The sequence below is a fragment of the Chanodichthys erythropterus genome, chromosome 18 (genome assembly GCF_024489055.1).
Source record: "Chanodichthys erythropterus isolate Z2021 chromosome 18, ASM2448905v1, whole genome shotgun sequence".
Taxonomy (NCBI): Eukaryota; Metazoa; Chordata; class Actinopteri; order Cypriniformes; family Xenocyprididae; genus Chanodichthys; species Chanodichthys erythropterus.
Window position 1 is genome coordinate 18,459,430 of NC_090238.1, and position 23,215 is coordinate 18,482,644.

Consider the following 23,215-nt stretch of genomic DNA (forward strand, 5'->3'; position numbering starts at 1 on the left):
ATTATTTGACTGACAGACGGCAGCGGTTGCAGTTAAAAATCATAATTTGCGTTCGACTGAAGAAAAAAAGTCATCTACATCTTGGATGCCCTGGGGGTAAGCAGATAAACATCAAATTTTCATTTTTGGGTGAACTATCCCTTTAATACTGCCTTTCCTTGTCTAATGCGTCGAATGGGCTGGCATTATGCAAATATTGGGGTCATACATATAAATGATCCCGACTGTTACGTAACAGTCGGTGTTATGTTGAGATCCGAGTGTTTTCCGGAAGTCTTTTAAACAAATGAGATTTACATAAGAAGGAGGAAACAATGGAGTTTGAAACTCACTGTACGTCTTTTCCATGTACTGAACTCTCGTTATTCAACTATGCCGAGGTAAATTCAAATTCTGATTCTAGGGCACCTTTAAATAAAATTGCCACTTTGGTTGATTAAATAGTGTATTCAACCCTTAAATGCATGAATGTTTCACCGATCATTATTACATATTCGGGTCTTTAGCGACCCGGATTTGTATCTAACATAGATGGATCTCTCACTGCTGCAATAGTATAAAACTCTCCTGACATTTTAATAACAATTACAAAAGAATAAAATAAAGCATATTTATTTTCCTTTTGGAACTTGGAAGCCGATCCTTATTACCAATCATCATCAGAGCTCATTCCCCCATTCAGCATCTGGCTCATATTTGCAATCTTAACCATATTCTCAAAACTATCGTTTTCATAGTCTTCAAAATCATTATTGTGATTGCTGACAGCTTCTTCACCAGATCCACCATCAGGTGACAGAGACACTAATATTTGATAGCGATTCACTGCAGAGCAAGTACTGTATGCAGAGTCATTTCAAATTTTGCTGATGATGTATCTATGAGTGAAACATCACGTCATTGTTGTGTATCAGACATTAACACCTTGTGGAATAAAGGTGAATTGCACTTATTGAGTCATTAGAGATTCAGTTATTGTTGTGCAGAAAAATTATACTATATATTATATACCTGGGGTCGCTAGCGACCCTATACACTTTTAAAAAAAAAAGTTAATTCTAATTAAACAGACATTCTTTTAGATTTTTTTTGTTGTTACATTGTTTATAATGAATAGATTGAGGAATACTAAGAATGTTGATGTTTAACTTTAAAAAAATTTACGAGGGGGAGGGTAGTGAATGATGTCCCGAGTCAATAAAGAACCGAGATATACGTTTAAGGATAACATGCGCGCACACACACACACACACACACACACACACACACACACACACACACACACATATGGTTTCCATGTTTTATAGATGTAATGATTTTTATACTGTACAGTATTTTATGGATGGATCTCTCCCTGCTGCAATATTTTATTTACATATTATTGTTTGGCTCTTTAACAATTTGCCTGTAGACATGTTGAAGAAAGGAACTGATTCATCGGTCTGAGAGATTTAAAATGAAGTTTAATTTCCTTAGCTGACAGTGATGATGTAGTGTGCTAACTCATATCTATCAGCAGATTAATACAGCACAGCTTGTCTGTGTTCAAACCCTATATTGTTTTTACTGCCAAAAACACTTGATCTTTCTTTAGCAGGAATGGTGGAGCTGATGTGAGCTACAGACAGACTGATGGTAGGTCACTGTTGACGGGAAACGTCCTGATAGTATCTGACAGTGTTCTGGGCTTGAGGGAAGAATCTGTTATGTAAAGACTCTATAGCTCTTCTCTTCAGAATATCTAGTGCACAGCAGTTAGTCAGAGCTTGTTAACTTGAGATTTACGCTGTCAAGAGTGCACAACATGGATATTTGTGTTTTTAATGGGTTCTGCATCCTCCAAGACTTCGCATTCTGGCTTTTATTAGTAAGGTTTGATAAGACAAGCATCACCTATTATTACTTATCTTGAGGCTTGTTTTTGGACAAAAACAAATTGTACAATAATGTTCTGCATAATAAAATAGGCCAAAAAATTCCACAGATTTACATGGAATGAAGGACCTGATCTTATATTTAGAGACCAGAACTTCGCAGAGGCTTGGGGATTTCAATCAAATGTAGGATTAAATAAACGTAAGATCTGTCAATTGACCTGTCATTTGCAGTAATTAAATGACTAATGATAGCTTAAGGAAGTGTTTTGAACAGAAACGCAGTCATTCAGAATCAAGCAGGGCACGCACAACGGCCCAGTAGGGAAAAGGTGACCAATTCTTGCATTAGAAAGACTCAAATCCTTTGACTTTCTAATCCTGAGAGAATGCAACTCTCCGTTTTCTCCTCAAACACACTCTCTGTAAAGCCGGCAAACTGGATTTTCCACTCGCACATGGACTGTTTGCTCGCCCGATTCCACCTGCTATGTGAGCGAAGGGGGGTGTGGGGGGTGTTTTCCTGTTCGGATCTGATTTCCCTCTTCATTCATTTCCAAATCTGCCAGAAGTGTCAGTCAAGAGTCCAGTCCAGACACCTGTCTTACCCTGCAGTCATCCATTATGATACCTCTACCACTGTTTTTATGGACAAGTACTTGGTAAAAAGGAATATAACTGCACACTCATTTATAAGTCTATTTCTACCAACAAGCCTTTGTCATGGTACATTGTCAAAACATTGGTAGATTGGTAAATTATGTAAATATGAATATGGTAATAATCATTCAGTACTACTCTGTACCAAAACACCCTGGTATTATGTTTTTATTTTTTATTTTTGCATATCTATCATGATAATGCCTTTGACAATTGTAGTAGTAATATGTATATGGCAAAATATCATGGTGTTACTGTTGAACGTACATCGGTTGTACACTCGTTTTTGCGGTGCATTGTGAAATTGAATGAGTACACTCTATAATGTCCGTTATGGATTCGGACACCACTACAAATGGCTGTCCCATCAAATAGTGCCCTATTTAAGGGTATTTTGGACACAGCCCATGTTTTGGGGTAGGTATGGTAATGCCATGATATTCTGGTATGATAAGGTACCATGGGGAACCAAGCAAACCATGCCTTCACTTTATCATGGTATTGCTACAGGAGTTTTTTGTAAACGAAATTCTTTCTGTTTTTCTCTTTTCTGCAAACCTAAAATGGTGGCAACCCTTGAATATACATGCTGCCTTTTCCACCAAATCCACATTGAAATACAGTAGGTAAGCATCTTTATGTGTTATTTTTCTCACCAAAGTTCTTAAGTAGCCCAGGAAGCCGTAAAAGCATGCAGCCATACTCTGAAAGCTCGAGGCTTTCAAAGGTAACCTCTATTCATCGATTCTTTAAATGAATCATGAGCCTGACAAAAGAAAAACAGGCAGAAACTTAATCCTTCCATTGAAGTGTTAGAGGAGTGGCGGTTGGCGACTGTGAGAGACAAATGTGCTGTTTTGCACCACTGCCAGAAACCCACCCGGTTCCTCGGGCTGCTCCTCCTACACAGTCTGGGCTCCTTGGCACGACGGCACGGCATGGCATTCACGTCAACCCTGCAATGTTTTAATTACCATTACCGTCTTAGACATGGAGATTAGGCTAAATAATATGTATGAATCTCTCTTTCAGGAATGTGTGAGTGGTCTTGATTAATTACACCTTCACGTCTCGCTGACAGACAAACAAAAAGATCTTTTCGCAGAAAATTAAACTCGTACGTGCATTAGTCTTGCTTTAGATTTGCTGGTCACAGTGTGAAAGGTGTAAAGTGAAATTTGTAGAAAAGTAATGATTTACTTAAAGCCTGTGTTTAATGCATTAAAACAATTCTTGTCCTGGATTCTGATTGATAGTGTTCCAATAGCCCAGGAATATGTAATACAAATATATATATTTATTGTTTAATTCAATGTAATTATATTACATTTTAGTTGTATGTTTAATATACAGAGCGCAAACTATTAAATAAATTCAGTTGCTATTTATTTTTAGATATAATAATCAACACTCAAATAAAAAATAAAAAAACATAAATTGCACAATAGGCAGGTTTTGCATTAACTTCTAAAATTATTTTTCTTCTCCAATTCATCATAACTCGTTTTCATGATCAATTTATTTAAACATATTATAAATAATTAAGACATTATTAAAAGGTAAAGTAAATATAATTAATATATAAGCAAATATAGTGCATATATTTAGTGAAATGCTCCCCTTTAGAGTTATTTATTTTTTTTGTGAACTGCCTGAGGTAAATGTAATGCTACATTAGGTATTATTCTCAAACTGTTTTATTGATGTCTTTCCGCAGTTGAAACATGGAGATTACACATAAACATATCTATGCATAGAGTGTCTCTTCTTCTGCTCTTTTTACTGTTGTGGTGGTTAGTAAATCGCATTGCATTACTGCATGCGCCCCCTTCTGGTTTGAAGTGTGAATCGCCTGTGACTGACTGTATTTGTCATCTGACTGTATGTGTTACATGTGCACTCTGTTCTGGACTCATAGTTGGACTTGTTGTTGTTCCATTTCCCGCCACCAGTTAGTCACCATGGCAACTGATCACCACCATCATCACACCCAGCTGTTCCCAATCACCCTCCTTGTTATCCCGTGTATATATACCCTGTGTTTCTAGTCTTGTGTTGTCCGGTATTGTTCGTACTATGTTGCTGTATGTTCCTGTGGATTCCTGTTTCCTTCCAAGTAAAGACTTATTCTGACTCTATCTCCTCGTCATGTGCTTAGTATACCAGCAATCGTAACGGTATGCTCCGAACCAAGACGTCTGTACTGTGACTGTTCAGGACGATTACATGTACCGTTACACCCCAAATAAACCTATAACAAACCTATAGACTAAACGCGTAAATGAACGGCAAGAATGCATTAAAGGTATTCAGTTTTCAGTAGGAAAGGTGTCATTTAGGTGGCCCCTAAAGAAATCATTAACAATTTTTACAATGGAAGTGATTCAATCAAAAACCAACTTTATTTGATAATTTTTTTTGTTCTTAGCGCTGCTATAAATCCAAAACAATCTCTGTCAAATAATTTTCCTATCGTCACTGTGAAGCTGCTTTGAAACATTATGTATTGTGAAAAGCGCTATATAAATGAAGATGACTTGACTATACATTGTAATGCATTTGATCTGTTTAGAAATCATTTTATTTTTTTGACAACTATAAATATTAAATACATTTTTAAATAACTATTAAATAATTTTTTATGAATGGTTACACCTTTAAAAAATATTATTCAAAATAAGACATAATAATGTCACGCTTGATATTTACAGTCAGTGCTTAAGGAATTATTTGCCCTTTAAAGGTGCAACCATGAATATGTAAGCCTGATAAAGTATTATAAGTTCAAGAGAAGGGAATACTGCCAGTAGCAGTTGTCACTAGCTCTATATTTTTATACAGTCAAGTAGAGAATAATATTTATGAGTTAATGTAGTTATACAGCATGAGTTACGTATTTTAAAACACTGTCACTCACATATGGTCAGGCATATACTCTCAGCTGAATTTTTAGGCCGCTTGTGCAGAATGAGATATATACTTTAAGTCAGCGATGTGAAAGGGACAGTGATTTGTTCAGCGTTCCCTACAGCACTTGTATGGTGATGGAGACCTACGAGAGGCTGTTAAAGGAGGATTCATCTCTGAGAGTGGGGTCAGTGGGGTCAAGACCCTCCGGGAGAGATGGATAGATGCAGAGAGAGCTATCCGAATGCTCTTCCCACTGGGAAGTTTTTGCTGAATGTATCCTCGTCCATCGATTCTAAGTGCACACGCTTGAAGACACACGCTATGTGAGTGTTTACAACACACCCGTGTTACCACATATATGCCTGCGTGCTGAAATATTGAGAGCGATTGTGCCTGTTAAAAGCATGTGAGTAATGGAGGGTGAACACGCTTCAGTGAAGTATGTCCTGGTGGGACACTTTTATTTTGTTTTATTTCATAGTAACTGACTAGATATCACAAAATAGCATTTTTTTTTGCTATAAATTTAACCCAAAAGTGTTTGATATGATTCATAATCTCAGATACTGTGAATTAATACTTGGATATGTTTTTTTTTAAACAAGGTACCATGGTAAAACCATGTTTTTTGGACATGTACCAGGGTAATACTATGCTGTTATTTGAAGTACTTTGATACATGGTATTAGCATGTTTTTAGACATGATATCATACTGTGTTTTTTGGATGTATACCATATTAATACAGTTCATATCAGACAGAATATTGCTTGGCAAACCTAAGCAACTGCATCAGCATTATAATAAATATTACTTCAACGCTGGAACAATATGTCAGACTTTGGAAAGTAGGCTATCATTTCTACTTGGAGACTGAATTTTTTTCTCAATGGTGCTGCTGCGGTGTGAACAACATAGCAGAATCTTTAATGCTTGAAACATTTCTGCTGTCATATAGTATATATGGTGTACAGCCCAGCCCTATTAGACAGCCAAAAATTCCCTTTATAGATTTGTGTCATTTTAATCCAGCTTTCTTCATTTTAAAGTAGTTCATCATTTCCCAAATGTCTCTGGCTTGATGGATGTGCGGTGCTATTTTCCTCATCAGAAGGCATCAACCCTCAGGATTGTCTGTCTAAATTTGGCAGCGCTCCTTTTTTTGTCAGTGTGCATTCTTTAGGGCCTTCTTTCATGCTCACTAAATAAAAGGCTGTGATCTCCATTCTGGATTCAGAGTAAGCCTGCAAACCGGCATTTCACGCTCTGACAGGGGGAAGATTCATGGCGTTCTAGTGGCATCTCTATCTGCTCGACAGATCCAGAGATTGTTCTGTGTTGTGTTCAGAGACAGACGGTCTGAGCTGCCGTTTGTTGTTACACCCCTGTCATTCACATGCTTTTACAGAATTGCTTGGTGCTTTTGGGGTGATGCATGGAAATCAAGCAAGTTTTGACATTTCAAAGCAGGGGTTTTCAAACGCTCTCTATATTGTATGTAATTGTTTTGAAAGACGGAAACAAGATGCATTTCTAGTTTCAACATTATTTATTCAGAAATTCCTCTTTAAATTAGGGCTGGGCGATATATCGAATGCTTTTGTCACGCGCATTTTGTCAGTAAAGCCGGTTCCCTGATTATCGCTAAATCGTCATCACCTGCTTTCAAATGAAACGGCATTTAATAGAGAGAGCCGTAGTTCACTGATAAGCCACGCAATATTGCGTTCAATATCGACGGTGATTCATATCGATATTGAACGCGATATTGCGTGGCTTATCAGTGATCTACGGCTCTGTCTATTAAATGCCGCTCCATTTGAAAGCAGGTGATGGCGATTTAGCGGTAATCAGGGAACCGCCTTTACTGACGAAATGCGCGTGACAAAAGCATTCGATATATCGCCCAGCCCTACTTTAAATACTGCTTTTTCCCATTTTTTTTTTAACTGTCACCGTTGACATATAATGCAATAAAGATTGTTAAAGTCAACAGAATTTACTAATAGACCAACCAATCTCTGTGTAAAAAAAACCCCTCTACGAAATAGTAAATTTCTCAGTAAATATACATTCGTGACATTTAAAGGTGCCATCAAACATTTTTTTAAAACATGTAATATAAGTCTAATGTGTCTGTGAAGTTTCAGCTCAAAATACCCCATAGATTTTTTTTTTATTAATTTTTTTAACTGCCTATTTTGGGGCATCATTAAATATGAGCCTATTTATGCTTTGCAGCCCCTTTAAATCTTGTGCTCTCCGCCCACGGAGCTCGCGCTTGCCTTGAACAGTGCCTAAACAAAGTTTACACAGCTAATATAACCCTCAAAATGGATCTTTACAAAGTGTTCGTCATGCATGCGGCATGCATGCATCGGATTATGTGAGTATTGTATACTGTTATATTGTTTACATTTGATTCTGAATGAGTTTGAGGCTATGCTCCGTGGCTAACGGCTAATGCTACTATTGGAGAGATTTATAAAGAATGAAGTTGTGTTTATGAATTATACAGACTGCAAGTGTTGAAAAATGAAAATAGCGACGGCTCTTGTCTCTGTGAATACAGTAAGAAACGATGGAAACTTTAACCACATTTCACAGTACATTAGCAACATGCTAACAAAACATTTAGAAAGTAACAGTTACGTAACAATCGGTGTTATGTTGAGATTTGCCTGTTCTTCGGAGGTCTTTTAAACAAATGAGATTTATATAAGAAGGAGGAAACAATGGAGTTTGAGACTCACTGTATGTCATTTCCATGTACTGAACTCTTGTTATTTAACTATGCCAAGATAAATTCAATTTTTCATTCGAGGGCACCTTTAATATTTTGGCTTTTATCATTATCTATGTTTGTCTTTCTTCAGAAAGAGTATTGACAAAATCAAAAATTTGAGCCAAGGAAGCTTCTGATATTTAGTTGATTTGGACATGTACTGACCCTGCTCATAATTTACCTGGGGTTAACAATTAATTCTGGGTATTCATGAACTGACATATCACACTGTATATTCCTAAACCCTGGGTTAATGTCCTTATACTTGCGATGTCAGTGTTACTGATTGGACGAGTGCAGCGCGTGACCTGTTTATATAAAATCTCTAACATTGTCCGTCCTAATATTGTAAGTTGCCGACTGTACTATCAAGTTTTTCCTGAACTGACTATTCGGACTATAAAGGTAAAAATGAAAAATGTCTCTTCACTCCAGTTAAAGTCTTTTCTGTCACCATTTTTTGTGAAAAGCCCTATATTTTACTTTAATATGACCAATGATGAGCTTTGAGACTATGCTAATATGAAGATTTTAAGTGAATATCAACTTAACTTTTTGTCTTTCTCACACAAAGCTATCGTATGACTTCAGATGACTATCTGGAATATAGTGCAAGTTGTGTGTACTTCAGTAGAAATAGGTTAGGCATTAATGTTCCTAAATACATTGTGTATATTTGCACTGTTTGTGTATTGAATGTTGTGTTTCCTTCAGCTTGTAGTACATGTGCCGCTGTAAGGCGTCCTGTCGCGTACGGCTGCATTATCGTGTCTGATCCACATAAATAATGAAGACCGCTGCTGTAATTCACTTCCTCTGTTGTACCTGCACCCGACTCCCATAAGACAACCCTGTTATCTCCTTCTGCACGTGTTCGTGTGTAACAGTAGAGCAGGGAGTTATGAGGAGGACATTCAAAATCAATAAATGTCCAATCAATGTCCAGTTCAGCATCTACAGGGGGAAAACATGTCAAGAGCGATGCAAATTCTGTTCGTACAGCTCAATTACTGAAGCGTATGCGGTTTCCATACGGGAGGCCAATAGAAGCTGCTCATGTTTCTTTTGATGTTGCTTTAATTCACTTGCTCCAGAGGCAGGGTAAATATTTCATAACCTTCTTCAAATATTGATAAAGCTTTTATTCACGGCTCATTTGCATCATGTGAATTTTGAGAAAGTTATTTTGGAAAATTTTGAAGACGTGCTGGAGCTCCTTGCTGGTTTTCCCAGCAGTAAGCTGGTGTCTTTTTCTTGGTGGGAAAACCGAAATTCATGCAAATTATCTGTAAATATTGTCCTACTTAGGGATTTAGTTCACTCGAGCAATCCATGCAGGAATGAAGCGCAAATTCTGCGGTGTGTCAATCTCCCGGTTCTTTCCAAAAACACGGCAGTCACAAAGGGCCATTCCCCAGCAGGAAGTGCATATGTATTGGCTAACCCCAGGTGGAGGCTCATTGTCTGTTCCTTCAAAGATTTAAATTTAAATGCCCAGCTCTGCAGCTGCTCTCTCTCCCAGCATGCACTGGGCCCCTTCAGGGCACAAAAGCGTCCTTGGAGCTGCCAAACTGGCCTGTAATCCTGCTGAAGGGGCATCAGGTTACTGTACCCAGACAACTTCCTGCCTGTCTTTTTGCACCTTGAGATTTCGGGGAGGTAGGGGCTGGATTCACAAAAATCTTCTTAAGAAAGATTTCTTAAGATACTTCAAATACTTTCTGCAGAACATGTGTAACAATAAGCTCACACTCTTATTGTCGCAACTGGCACTCAGAGTCACGTTTTTTTAAATGTGTTGTGTGGTTTAAATAGTTCTTTTTAAAGTGCCCGTCTCAAGATGGAGCGGCTTGTTGTATTCATAAGCGCTTTATTAAATGGGCAAAATGGGCCTAAAATGGCCACTGGAAATTGATTGGATGTGAGAAAATTGTATATAAGTTGAAAATAAGAGGTCTTGATGACATCATCTGAAAAGGAAAGTCGTTTCAAAAGCAGAGCAAGTTGTATTTTGATTCCACAGACGAACATCATTGTTCAATGAATCACTCATATTTTTAAATTTTTCTTGCACTACTGCACTTCTACCTGAATAAATTCTTCATAATCTTAAAACTTGCCAAAGGTCCAGCGGGGTTAATTTTTCTGCCAAACTGCTGCCAGAGCCAAGCTGCGTGTTTTTACAAGATCTGTCATAAACTCTCTGGGCATGAACAAACTCTCTGTTCTCCCTCCTCAACAGCCCTTCCACCCCATGGTGAACCTGCAGTGCTCTCCAGACCTCCGGCCGTTCCTGTGTGCCCTGTATGCCCCCGTGTGTATGGAGTACGGACGGGTGTCTTTGCCCTGCCGGAGCTTGTGTAACCATGCCAAGAGAGACTGCCAGAAGCTCATGGATATGTTTGGAGTCACCTGGCCGGAGGAGATGGAGTGCAGCAGGTACAGATTCAACAGATTGAGTTTTTTTTTTTTTTTAAATAGAAATTGTAGATCATTTCTGAGAAAAGGTACAAAGTGTGCATTTCCCAGTGTTTCAGACATAATTGCCACATAATTGCTGAGGTAAATTGTGCTGTTATGGTTGAACGGGTTTCATCTTAACATCTTTTTTTTTTCTTTTTTTTTTTAAATGGAAAAATGTTTTCTGACTAAAATAATGGTTTAACCAAATGCAGATGTTCGAGGGAAACTTTTAATCTCCAATGAAAAACAAACCATTACGATAAGGGAAAATATGCTCACAATTCAAACCAGCTTGAAATAAGTCTGCAACTTAACTAAGCTTTTTTGTCTCTGCATATATATATATATATATATATATATATATATATATATATATATATATATATATATATATATATATATATATATATATATATATATATATATATATAATCTTTAAAAGTATATATAAATAATAATAATAAACACCATAAAAGCAGCGTGCAGTCCTTGTTAAATATTAAATTACTTCTTGAGTACAAACCCGATTCCAAAAAAGTTGGGACACTGTACAAATTGTGAATAAAAAAGGAATGCAATAATTTACAAATCTCATAAACTTATATTTTATTCACAATAGAATATAGATAACATATCAAATGTTGAAAGTGAGACATTCATGCCAAATATTGGCTCATTTTGGATTTCATGAGAGCTACACTTTCCAAAAAAGTTGGGACAGGTAGCAATAAGAGGCCAGAAAAGTTAAATGTACATATAAGGAACAGCTGGAGGATCAATTTGCAACTTATTAGGTCAATTGGCAACATGATTGGGTATAAAAAGAGCCTCTCAGAGTGGCAGTGTCTCTCAGAAGTCAAGATGGACAGAGGATCACCAATTCCCCCAATGCTGTGGCGAAAAATAGTGGAGCAATATCAGAAAGGAGTTTCTCAGAGAAAAAAAGTTATCATCATCTACAGTGCATAATATCATCCAAAGAGTCAGAGAATCTGGAACAATCTCTGTAAGGGTCAAGGCCGGAAAACCATACTGGATGCCCGTGATCTTCGGGCCCTTAGACGGCACTGCATCACACACAGGAATGCTACAGTAATGGAAATCACAACATGGGCTCAGGAATACTTCCAGAAATCATTGTCGGTGAACACAATCCACCGTGCCATTCGCCGTTGCCGGCTAAAACTCTATAGGTCAAAAAACAAGCCATATCTAAACATGATCCAGAAGTGCAGCCGTTTTCTCTGGGCCAAGGCTCATTTAAAATGGACTGTGGCAAAGTGGAAAACTGTTCTGTGGTCAGACGAATCAAAATTTGAAGTTCTTTTTGGAAAACTGGGACGCCATGTCATCCGGACTAAAGAGGACAAGGACAACCCAAGTTGTTATCAGTGCTCAGTTCAGAAGCCTGCATCTCTGATGGTATGGGGTTGCATGATTGCGTGTGGCATGGGCCGCTTACACATCTGGAAAGGCACCATCAATGCTGAAAGGTATATCCAAGTTCTAGAACAACATATGCTCCCATCCAGACGTTGTCTCTTTCAGGGAAGACCTTGCATTTTCCAACATGACAATGCCAGACCACATACTGCATCAATTACAACATCATGGCTGTGTAGAAGAAGGATCCGGGTACTGAAATGGCCAGCCTGCAGTCCAGATCTTTCACCCATAAAAAACATTTGGCGCATCATAAAGAGAAAGATGTCACAAAGAAGAACTAAGAGTTGAGCAACTAGAAGCCTGTATTAGACAAGAATGGGACAACATTCCTATTCCTTAACTTGAGCAACTTGTCTCCTCAGTCCCCAGACGTTTGCAGACTGTTATAAAAAGAAGAGGGGATGCCACACAGTGGTAAACATGGCCTTGTCCCAACTTTTTTGAGATGTGTTGATGCCATGAAATTTAAAATCAACTTATTTTTCCCTTAAAATGAAACACTTTCTCATTTTAAACGTTTGATATGTCATCTATGTTGTATTCTGAATAAAATATTGAAATTTGAAACTTCCACATCATTGCATTCTGTTTTAATTCACAATTTGTACAGTGTCCCAACTTTTTTGGAATCGGGTTTGTATATACTTTGTATATTTCTTAAGTATATAAAAAATTAGTTTATATAGCTTTAATATATATATATAGCTTAACTATATCTCCTTAATATAAATATATATACGCATGTTAATTCTATACATGTATGTCTTTGTCTTTTAACTTCAGGTTCCCGGACTGTGATGAGTCTTACCCTCGCGCTGAGGATCTGCTCGTGAACGAGGACCCCACTGACCAGTCGCCCATGTCTGTGCAGCGTGACTATGGTTTCTGGTGCCCCCGTGAGCTCAAAGTGGAACCCGAGCTCGGCTACACGTTTCTAGGTGTGCGAGACTGCTCCCCTCCCTGTCCCAACATGTATTTCCGGCGTGAAGAGCTCACCTTTGCCCGCTACTTCATTGGTGTCGTCTCTATCGTCTGCCTCTCTGCTACCCTCTTCACCTTTCTCACCTTCCTCATCGACGTGACACGCTTCCGCTACCCGGAGCGGCCCATCATCTTCTACGCTGTCTGCTACATGATGGTGTCATTGGTGTTTTTCTTAGGCTTCCTGTTGGAGGACCGCGTAGCGTGTAACGCGGCCAATCCCGCCCAGTACAAAACATCCACAGTGACTCAAGGCTCGCATAACAAGGCCTGCACACTGCTTTTTATGGTGTTGTACTTCTTTACCATGGCAGGCAGTGTATGGTGGGTCATTCTTACCATAACCTGGTTCCTGGCCGCTGTGCCCAAATGGGGCAGCGAAGCCATTGAGAAGAAGGCCTTACTCTTCCACGCCAGCGCGTGGGGAATACCTGGCATGCTAACCATAACCCTGCTCGCTCTGAATAAAATCGAGGGCGATAACATCAGCGGTGTGTGTTTTGTGGGCCTGTATGACGTTCACACTCTTCGCTGGTTTGTGCTGGCGCCGCTGTGTCTGGATGTCCTGGTGGGAGTGTCGCTGCTGCTGGCCGGGATCGTAGCGCTCAACAGAGTCCGAATGGAGATTCCCCTGGAGAAGGAGAATCAGGACAAGCTGGTGAAGTTTATGATCCGGATCGGCGTGTTCTCAGTGCTCTATCTGGTGCCGCTGCTGACTGTGGTGGGGTGTTACCTGTACGAGCAGATGTACCGCTCAGTTTGGGAGATCACATGGGTGCAGGAGCGCTGCAGAGAGTACCACATACCCTGTCCTTTCCAGGTAAAAATCAATACCTATCACAAAAACATCCATCCATCCATCCATCCATCCATCCATCCATTCCATCGTGTTTACGTGGTAGTACAAAACATCTCAAAAAGTTATGTTCACCACAGACCTTATTTTACTCATAAATTGAAAAAACCCATTATAAAATCCCATAGGAAAATCTTGAGGGCATTAGTCTTCCTTGCTCTATAAAAGTATTAAATTCTTAATTCTTAACTCTGGCTTAAGAAAATTGACGACATCACCCTCAAAACTCAATATTCAAAAAATATTATAAAAAAAAATGTATTACATTATTTTTAAGCATATTGCTTAGTTGTGCTTGGAGTCAATTGTTATATTTTATTTGTGATAACGCAGTGAAATACAAAGAAATTATGAACACATGCAAAATGTGTGTTCTGCTGTGTTCTGATGTGTTATGCTGTAGTCCATGTCTGCTTTTTCTGCTGAAGTTGTTTTTTTATGTATTTTTTTGCATAGTAAAATAAAAACTATTGCTGTAGTTTGCTTTTTTTGCCAAATAATTTTGTCAGATAAATACCTTAACAAAGTTTAGTGTTTTGATCTTCCCTTATATTTAAAATGTTTAAAAAATACAAAATATTTTCCTCATATTTTGATAGTTTAATCAAATTTGTAGGGTCATTAAAAACAAATATCTGGACATCACTTTTTCCCACTACTGTATTACTATAAGAGAAATTGTTTGTATTTTTATATAGTTGTGGCAACAATGCTTTGACTTTATAACAAAATGACAACTGGTTTTTCTGGAAAGTTTAGACTTTAAGCCACTCAGATAGTGTCTTATTAGTGTTTCTAGCAACAAGGCATATAAAACTGTCTTTCTTGTGCAGAGAGGCTAAAGAGATTTACAATATGTACCTCCTACCTTTCCAATTATTTTTCCTCCCCTGATCGTAGCTATTATCCTCCTCCAAGTGTTACTCCAGTATTTCTAACCTCTTTCTTTAAGATAGAGACATAAGTGTTGTCTGATTTACTATACAACTGGTTGGATTTGACTGACTGACTGAATGAAGATGATTGTAATAATCACAATCTTCTGTAAGAAAGACCCACATATGTTGAAAATATCCATTGTAACAGTTCTTTTGTGTTGGGGAGTGAATGGATGGTGAGATACGATCCAGTGCAGTGATGCATGAGGCATTTTTATTACAGTGTAACCGTAGATGCTTGGCCTCTCCCTCCACACAATAATAAACGGATCCGAGCATCACGTGGTGTAGTAATTCTCTCCCCTCCCCTCCGGCATATATCACCATCTCTGGCTCTCTTGCTTTGGCTTTTAAGATGAATGCCTACATTCATCTCACACATTTAACCGTTGAGTGCGTTTAGTTTTTTGAGGCTCAACTGATAGAAGCCAGTTGGCACTATAGCAACAATCCAACATAATTGGTTAGGATTATCTTGAGTAAATCTTGATTAATTTTTAGGTTTTGATATTATATTCATTGTTTTTTTTTATATACATTTTTTAATTATTTGTTTACACTATATATATATATATATATCTATATATATATACATATATATATATATATATATATATATATATATAAATCTAAAATAAATAACATAATTAAAAAGGCAACAAATCAAGCATAAAAGTTGTTCAAGGCATGAAGGCAAAAATTATTTACAAATATTTTATGAATTTAAAAGCAAAAAAATTTATTATAATATTATTAGATTATAGTAAACATTACTATTTATTATTATTTTATTATTTAAATTTTTATTTATTATATTATATTTATATATTGTGTTAAAGTAAAAATATTTATATGTATATATGCTTGTATATAAAAATCAGAAAGGCTAAAATATAATAATGCAAAATAAAATTAAGTTTAAGGTACTTAAAGGTGCCCTAGATTCGAAAATTGAATTTATCTTGGCATAGTTAAATAACAAGAGTTCAGTACATGGAAAAGACATACAGTGAGTTTCAAACTCCATTGTTTCCTCCTTCTTATATAAATCTCATTTGTTTAAAAGACCTCAGAAGAACAGCCGAATCTCAACATAACACCAACTGTTACGTAACAGTCGGGGTGTACGCCCCCAATATTTGCATATGCCAGCCCATGTTTCCAACATTGTGAAAGGCATTAGACAAGGGCAGGATGTCTGAATGTGCACAGCTGAATCATCAGACTAGGTAAGAAAGCAAGAACAATAGCGAAAAATGGCAGATGGAGCAATAATAACTGACATGATTCATGATAACATGATATTTTTAGTGATATTTGTAAATTGTCTTTCTAAATGTTTCGTTAGCATGTTGCTAATGTACTGTTAAATGTGGTTAAAGTTACCATCGTTTCTTATTGTATTCACGGAGACAAGACTGTCGTTATTTTCATTTTTTAAACACAGTCTGTATAATTCATAAACACAACTTCATTCTTTATAAATCTCTCCAACAGTGTGTAAAGTTAGCCGTTAGCCACGGAGCACAGCCTCAAACTCATTCAGAATCAAATGTAAACATCCAAATAAATACCATACTTACGCGATTAGACATGCTGCATGACGAACACTTTGTAAAGATCCATTTTGAGGGTTAGATTAGCTGTTTGAACTTTTTTTTATGTTAAGGCAAGCGCGAGCTCTGTGGGCGGGGAGCACGAGATTTAAAGGGGCACACACCCTGAATCTGCTCATTTCTAATTATGCCCCAAAATAGGCCGTTAAAAAAAATGAATTTAAAAAAATCTATGGGGTATTTTGAGCTGAAACTTCACAGACATATTCAGGGGACACCTTAGACTTATATTACATCTTTTAAAAAAAAGTTCTAGGGCACCTTTAAACTTTCTACAGTTTTTCAGGAAAGAAAGACAAGAAAATATTCATTTTTATTTATATGCATAATAATAATAAACATCAACATTTATCAACATATATTTTTACTAAATTATTAAAAACATGGAAAATGCCACATGGGAATTTTCATGGTATTTTTTGAAGTGTTATGAAATATATTAATAATATTTTACACATTTAATATGCTATATTTGTAATATTTTAATATACTTTGTTTTATTATTTTAATGTTAAAAGTTGTCTAATTTTTTATATCGGCTGTAAAATCATTTGATTTAATTAGTCTTTGATATATTGTCTGTTGCCCAGCCCTGTGTAAATATATTTTTGCAGGATTACTTTTCAGATAGCATACATCTTTTTTTCTTGTTTCTCTTGGTGTCTTTCATCATTGGGCTTGTTAAGTCACGCTGCACTGCCTGTATTGTGCTCAGCCCTGTAGCACTGTGGAGAACAATGCTGAGGGGAGAGCTGTGTGATGCTGCGTCTCATAACGGAGGACAGACCCCCTCCCCGCTACGATTAAAGGTGGTCAGGCCTGTCATTACCTCAGCCGCTCCAACAAAGACCACAGAGACTGACTCACAAAAGCTCAGGGGCTGAGCAGGGCTTTGATTGGCTCTACATGAGACATCTCAGTATGTTAGGTCTAAAGGAGTGAGGTAACGCACTGAATCTGATGACACGTGTGTTATTCGCTCATTAGGGAGGGCTCTTGAGTATGTGAAAGTAATGGTCTTGAAGGATATCTGTTGATGTGAACTGTGAAGACATCCTAGTTTATGCTAATGTAGTCTCCTACTAATGAATGTGGAACAATAATTATAATGTTTAGTAATTCAAAAGTGTGTCAAAAGTGTGAATTAATGCTACTTTTAGTTAGAAGGCATTCTTATAATTTCAGGCCATTTTCATTGGTTCATTTGCTTGGCTCAAACTCAAGATTTCACCCTTATCTTCAGCATTATACTACAATAATTGTGATCAGGAGCGTCATCAATATATTTCACCATTTAAGACAGATTTCACAGGAAAGGGACAATTTGAAAATTTAATATTTCTTTCTTTTGCAGTTTTCCTTTTTTTTTATTGCAAACCTCCTTGATACAGTACTTCGGTCATGGGTTCAATTCCCAGGGAGTGCATGAACTGATAAAACATATCTTGAATGAAGGTTGCTTTGGATAAAAGCGGAAATGTAAATGCAAACCCCTTAGATAGTCTTGCCTAAAAACAAGTTAAATGCTATCCATATTTCTTTGTATATCAAACTTTGAATATTCTTCATTATTAAACAGTACATGCAAACTAAATTTCACATTCAGAATTCACAATTACAGCTTAATTATAAACAATTTACTTTGAATAATAGATGCATCCACAGTTCTTACTATAAAAGTCCACACTTAAAAGTAAATGTTTTGAGCTTTCCTCCAATCAAAGTGTTCGCCCAAAACGGAGAATTCTGTCATTAATTACTCACCTTCATGTCGTTCCAAACCTGAGACGTTCATTCATCTTCGGAACACAAATTAAGATCTTTTTTAATGAAATCTAAGAGCTTTCTGTCTTTCCATTGACTATGCAACAACCACTTTCAAGCCCCAGAAAGATAGTAAAGACATCATTAAAGTAATCCATGTGACTCCAGTGGTTTAACCTCAATTTTATAAGGCAAAGCAAATGCTTTGTTTGCACCAAAAAAAAAAAAAAAAATTACCACTTTATTTACAATATATTATTCTCCAATGCAAGTTAACGTAACAACGTCTGCTCTCATGTCAACGCATGTGAAAGTTGAACAAAAAATTTATGGAGAACAAAAGTCTTATGTGTTTGGAACAACATGAGGGTGAGAAATTAATGACAGAATTCTCATTTTTGGGTGAATTAACCTTATAATGCACTTGACAGGCATTTTTATCCTTCCTTTTAAAAATATCTTGAAGGCAGCATACATTAGTATTTTTCTATGAATATGTATCCGCATACATTAATGTGTACCTTAAAGACGTCAAATTTCTCCCCATGTTATTAACTGAAAACACCCTCCAGAGATTTTTTTATATTCACTTCCTTTGCGGTAGCCATTGGCGCTGTGTATGTGTTTTGATGTGATATACAGCATCCAGTGCTTTGACCGTGAGCCCCTGACAGAGGAAGAGGAGGAGAAGAGGCCATTGTTGTGGCTTGTGCTCACAAGATAAAGCAGGATTGTCCGTGAGCAGCGAGCTGTGGAGCCTGAAGAAGTGAATGGATACACACTTCAGCTTGTGCACTTTTAAACACACTGGTACAGGAAGAAACTATGTCCGTGCGCACACTGCAGAGTTTTTAGTGAAGACGAAGCAGATATGACAACCGTATTTGTCTGTAAATAACTAAAACTGACATAAAAAAAAATGATAAAACGAAATAAAAATGACAGTTACAATTAAAATGAAAACAGAAAATTTAAATCTAATTCAAAATATCATCTTCAACTATACTAGTAAATTACACTAATAGTGTAATAGTGAATAAACACAGAAGTATAGAAATGTGCTGAGTGTTCTGCTAAAGTAAAGAGTGCAGTGAGTGTGTGGCGTATCAGAGAGCCTGAGGGAGGCCATTCAGAGACGAGCTAATGTCTGAACATCTCTGTGTAGGTGGAGCAAACCAGCAGGCCTGACCTCGTCCTGTTTTTGATGAAGTACCTGATGGTGCTGGTGGTCGGGATCCCGTCAGTGTTCTGGGTGGGCAGTAAGAAGACCTGTTTTGAGTGGGCCAGCTTCTTCCACGGGCGTAGGCGTAAAGAGTGAGTTATCTTCCTCATCCGGGCTTTAGTTTACAGGAGAAAAGACTCAGGTGTTCATTTAAATAGACATGATCTAGTGGTATATACAAGATGTTGATGGGAAAAAGAACAATAAACAATGTATTGAACTGTAATGCTTTTAAATGTCATCAATAGTTTTATTCAGAAAGCTCTCTAAAACAGTGGTTTTCATGCAACAGATTCCCCATTTCTAAAATATAAAGGCCCTGTTTCACAGAAAGGGCTTTGAATATTTTTATGAATAGATGCATTAATGATGTTAAAAGTATGTATATATGTGAGAAATAATATTTGGAGAATAATTCTTTTCCATTAAATTAGCACATTAAGATTTTCTTTTTTGATGTAATACATCATATATAATTAATATAAATATTAATTGCAATGTATATTATTAGATTTTACCTATTGCCAGGAAAATAAAAGACCATTTGTTTCTTCTCTGTATCCAGCAGTGGCGCAGTGAACGAAAGCCGGCAGGTTCTGCAAGAGCCCGACTTTGCTCAGTCTCTGCTGCGTGACCCCAACACACCCATCATCCGCAAGTCCCGCGGTACCTCCACACAGGGCACGTCCACCCACGCCTCCTCCACACACCTGGCCATGCTGGATGATGTGCGGAGCAAAGCCAGCAGCGTCCACAGCAAGATGAGCAGCTACCATGGCAGCCTGCACCGCACCAGAGACGGCAGGTGCGTTCAACAGCATCTCGAGATCTCAACAATGTGATGATCCACTTATGCTATGTATATGATCAGGCATAACATTATGAGCACAGACAGGTGAAGTGAATAACACTGATTATCTCTTCATAACGGCACCTGTTAGTAGGTGGGATACATTAGGCAGCAAGTGAACATTTTGTCCTCAAAGTTGATGTGTTAGAAGCAGGAAAAAAGGGCAAGGGTAAGGATTTGAGTGAGTTTGACAAGGGCCAGATTTTGATGGCTAGATGATAGCCGCAGACCAGTCAGGGTGCCCATGCTGAAAGCGCCCACTGTCCACCACCGAAAGCGCCAACAGTGGGCACATGAGTATCAGAACTGGACATTGGAAGCAATGGAAGAAGGTGGCCTGGTCTGATGAATCACATTTCCTTTTATATCACATGGATGGCCGGGTGTGTGTGCGTCGCTTACCTGGGGAACACATGGCACCAGGATGCACTATGGGAAGAAGGCAAGCCAGCAGAGGCAGTGTGATGCTTTGGGCAATGTTCTGCTGGGAAACCTTGGATCCTGCCATCCATGTGGATGATACTTTGACACGTACCACCTACCTAACCATTGTTGCAGACCATGTACACCCTTTCATGGAAACGGAATTCCCTGATGGCTGTGGCCTCTTTCAGCAGGATAATGTGCCCTGCCACAAAGCAAAAATGGTTTGAGGAGCACAACAACAAGTTTAAGGTGTTGACCTGGCCTCCAAATTCCCCAGATCTCAATCCAATCGAGCATCTGTGGGATATGCTGAACAAACAAGTCCGATCCATGGAGGCCCCACCTCGCAACTTACAGGACTTAAAGGATCTGCTGCCAGATACCACAGCACACCTTCAGGGGTCGAGTGGAGTCCATGCCTCGATGGGTCAGGGCAGTTTTGGCAGCAAAAGGGGGACCAACACAATATTAGGAAGGTGGTCATAATGTTATGCCTGATCGGTATATGCTATATAGCAAATATCAACTGCTTGAATGTTTATATTTTCACACAGCTCTTTATAAAATGTTGGATAAACAAGTACAGTATGTCCAACTTTATCCGCATACATGCAGTACACCAATCAAGGGGGATATACTATGGTAGGGGTGTCCAAACTCGGTCCTGGAGGGCCACTGTCCTGCAGAGTTTAGCTCCAGCTTGCCTTAACACACCTGCTTGGAAGTTTCTAGTATGCCTAGTAAGACCTTGATTAGCTGGTTCAGGTTTTTTTTTTTTTTTTTTTTTTTCTCTGAACCTTTCCACAGATCCCCTATCACTCCCTTGCAGTTCCTGACCCCTCTGGTCTAATGCAAGTGTATCAGTTGAGCTTCCTCCAAGAGTGTCATATAGTTTTGCATGTGCATACATGTTGAGTTATGCGTTTAAAGAAGCCTGAACTTAAATACCCTGCCGATTTTCCCTCTGATCACAGGTTCACCCCCTCCAGCCACAGAGGCATGGAGGAACGCCCGGCATATGGGAGCATGCCAGGACTCAACGAGCAGCTGTCCCATCACGGAAGCCTTCATCGTCTCGACAGCCAATCCAGACATGGCAGCGCCCGTGACCTGAGCAACGCACCGGCCACTAGCATAACACACGGATCCAGCATGAACCGCGTGGTGGAGGAAGACGGGGCAAGTGCGTAACCCGGAGACTTATCCTCAGATCAGAGCCTCCGTCTGAAACGAGAGGCGTATCTGTTGGCACGGGAGAGTCCCTGTCCTGTAGGAGCCTGGGAAGCCATTAACGAACAGACATGTGCTTTGGCAGCTGCAGGGAAATCAGAAACTTGATTGCATGCATGTTGACAGAGCCGTCCTCAGGATTTGGCCCATTAGCGGCGCACCTGAGTAACAAGATACGTTTTCTTTGATACTGTGAAGTTCTGTTGGATGAAGTTTACTGCATGTTCTGCAGCGTCAGTATGAAGCAGGACTGGCCGCAGCTGTCCGAGGGGAGATTTTTCCCATTACATCCATCGCACAACCCTGTTTAAAGAGTTAATGGACCATCGATGCTTGAAGACTGATGACTGTCCCATTAGATATCAGGTTTCAGACCTTTGACGGTTCAAAAAGAGGGAGCATCAATGGTTTTGTGCCTCTGGCAAGCTGTATTTTGTTTCTCGCGTTAGTTTGGTTGAGAAGGCGGACTGATCGCATGGAGAAACAATGTACCAGAATCCTCACCAACACCTGTTTGTGCTTTGTCCAGCTACTTGATGGCTGCCTACCTCATCACATTTGATTGCTAGAACCTACATTTCCTTATTACACTTGATATTGTTTCACTTGCCACATTACAGAATTAAAATGGGTTGAAAATGGCGTTTTATTATAGATCTGTTTTTCCGACCACGTGTACAAGAGTCTTAAGCTTTGTAAATGGTGCTTTTTTTCTGATGTTGCTTCATGAATATTTCAGCAGGCCATTTCCACATGCATTATACTTTGTCCAGAGCTCATGCAAAGGCCATCTCAAATGCACAAAGTGTTTTACGGAACATACAAATGTGCTGTTGAATTTGTAGGCGTTCATGCGCCGTTTCACGACACGCTTTAAAAGTGAAGTTCTGAGTGTTTTTGTTTACGTGTTGGATGAGATTACAGTGGTACTCAGTGCCTAAACATGTGACTTTGGACCTGAGCTTTGTAAAAGCTGTTTTTTTTTTCTGATTGCTATATGCTGTAGCTTTGCCTTCGGTTTCCCAATTACACTTGATCTTCATGCTTGATTCTTCTGTCTACTTTACTAATGAGGAACAATACAGCACTTTATCTGTTGCTATCTGTTGAATGTGTAGAGACATTAAATCCAGTCATAGCATCATTCAAGATTTCAAATAAAGCTTTTGTAAAAAAAAAAAAAAAAACTGATTGG

The 23,215-nt window shown here is 38.4% G+C and overlaps 1 protein-coding gene across 3 annotated transcripts in view; it reads left to right on the plus strand.

The window, feature by feature from the left end:
• The window catches only part of fzd3b (frizzled class receptor 3b), a 33,719-nt gene extending 10,627 nt beyond the window's left edge, over positions 1-23,092 (plus strand). For 2 of the 3 annotated variants that reach the window (XM_067366952.1, XM_067366951.1), the window contains 5 exons: positions 10,471-10,667; positions 12,921-13,938; positions 19,458-19,606; positions 20,080-20,319; positions 21,765-23,092. In XM_067366952.1, the coding sequence (XP_067223053.1) occupies positions 10,471-10,667; positions 12,921-13,938; positions 19,458-19,606; positions 20,080-20,319; positions 21,765-21,981 (1,821 nt within the window). In that variant the 3' untranslated portion in view covers positions 21,982-23,092. The remainder of the gene's footprint in view (positions 1-10,470; positions 10,668-12,920; positions 13,939-19,457; positions 19,607-20,079; positions 20,320-21,764) is intronic. The other variant, XM_067366953.1, reaches the window with a different exon arrangement.
• Positions 23,093-23,215: the final 123 nt, after the last annotated feature.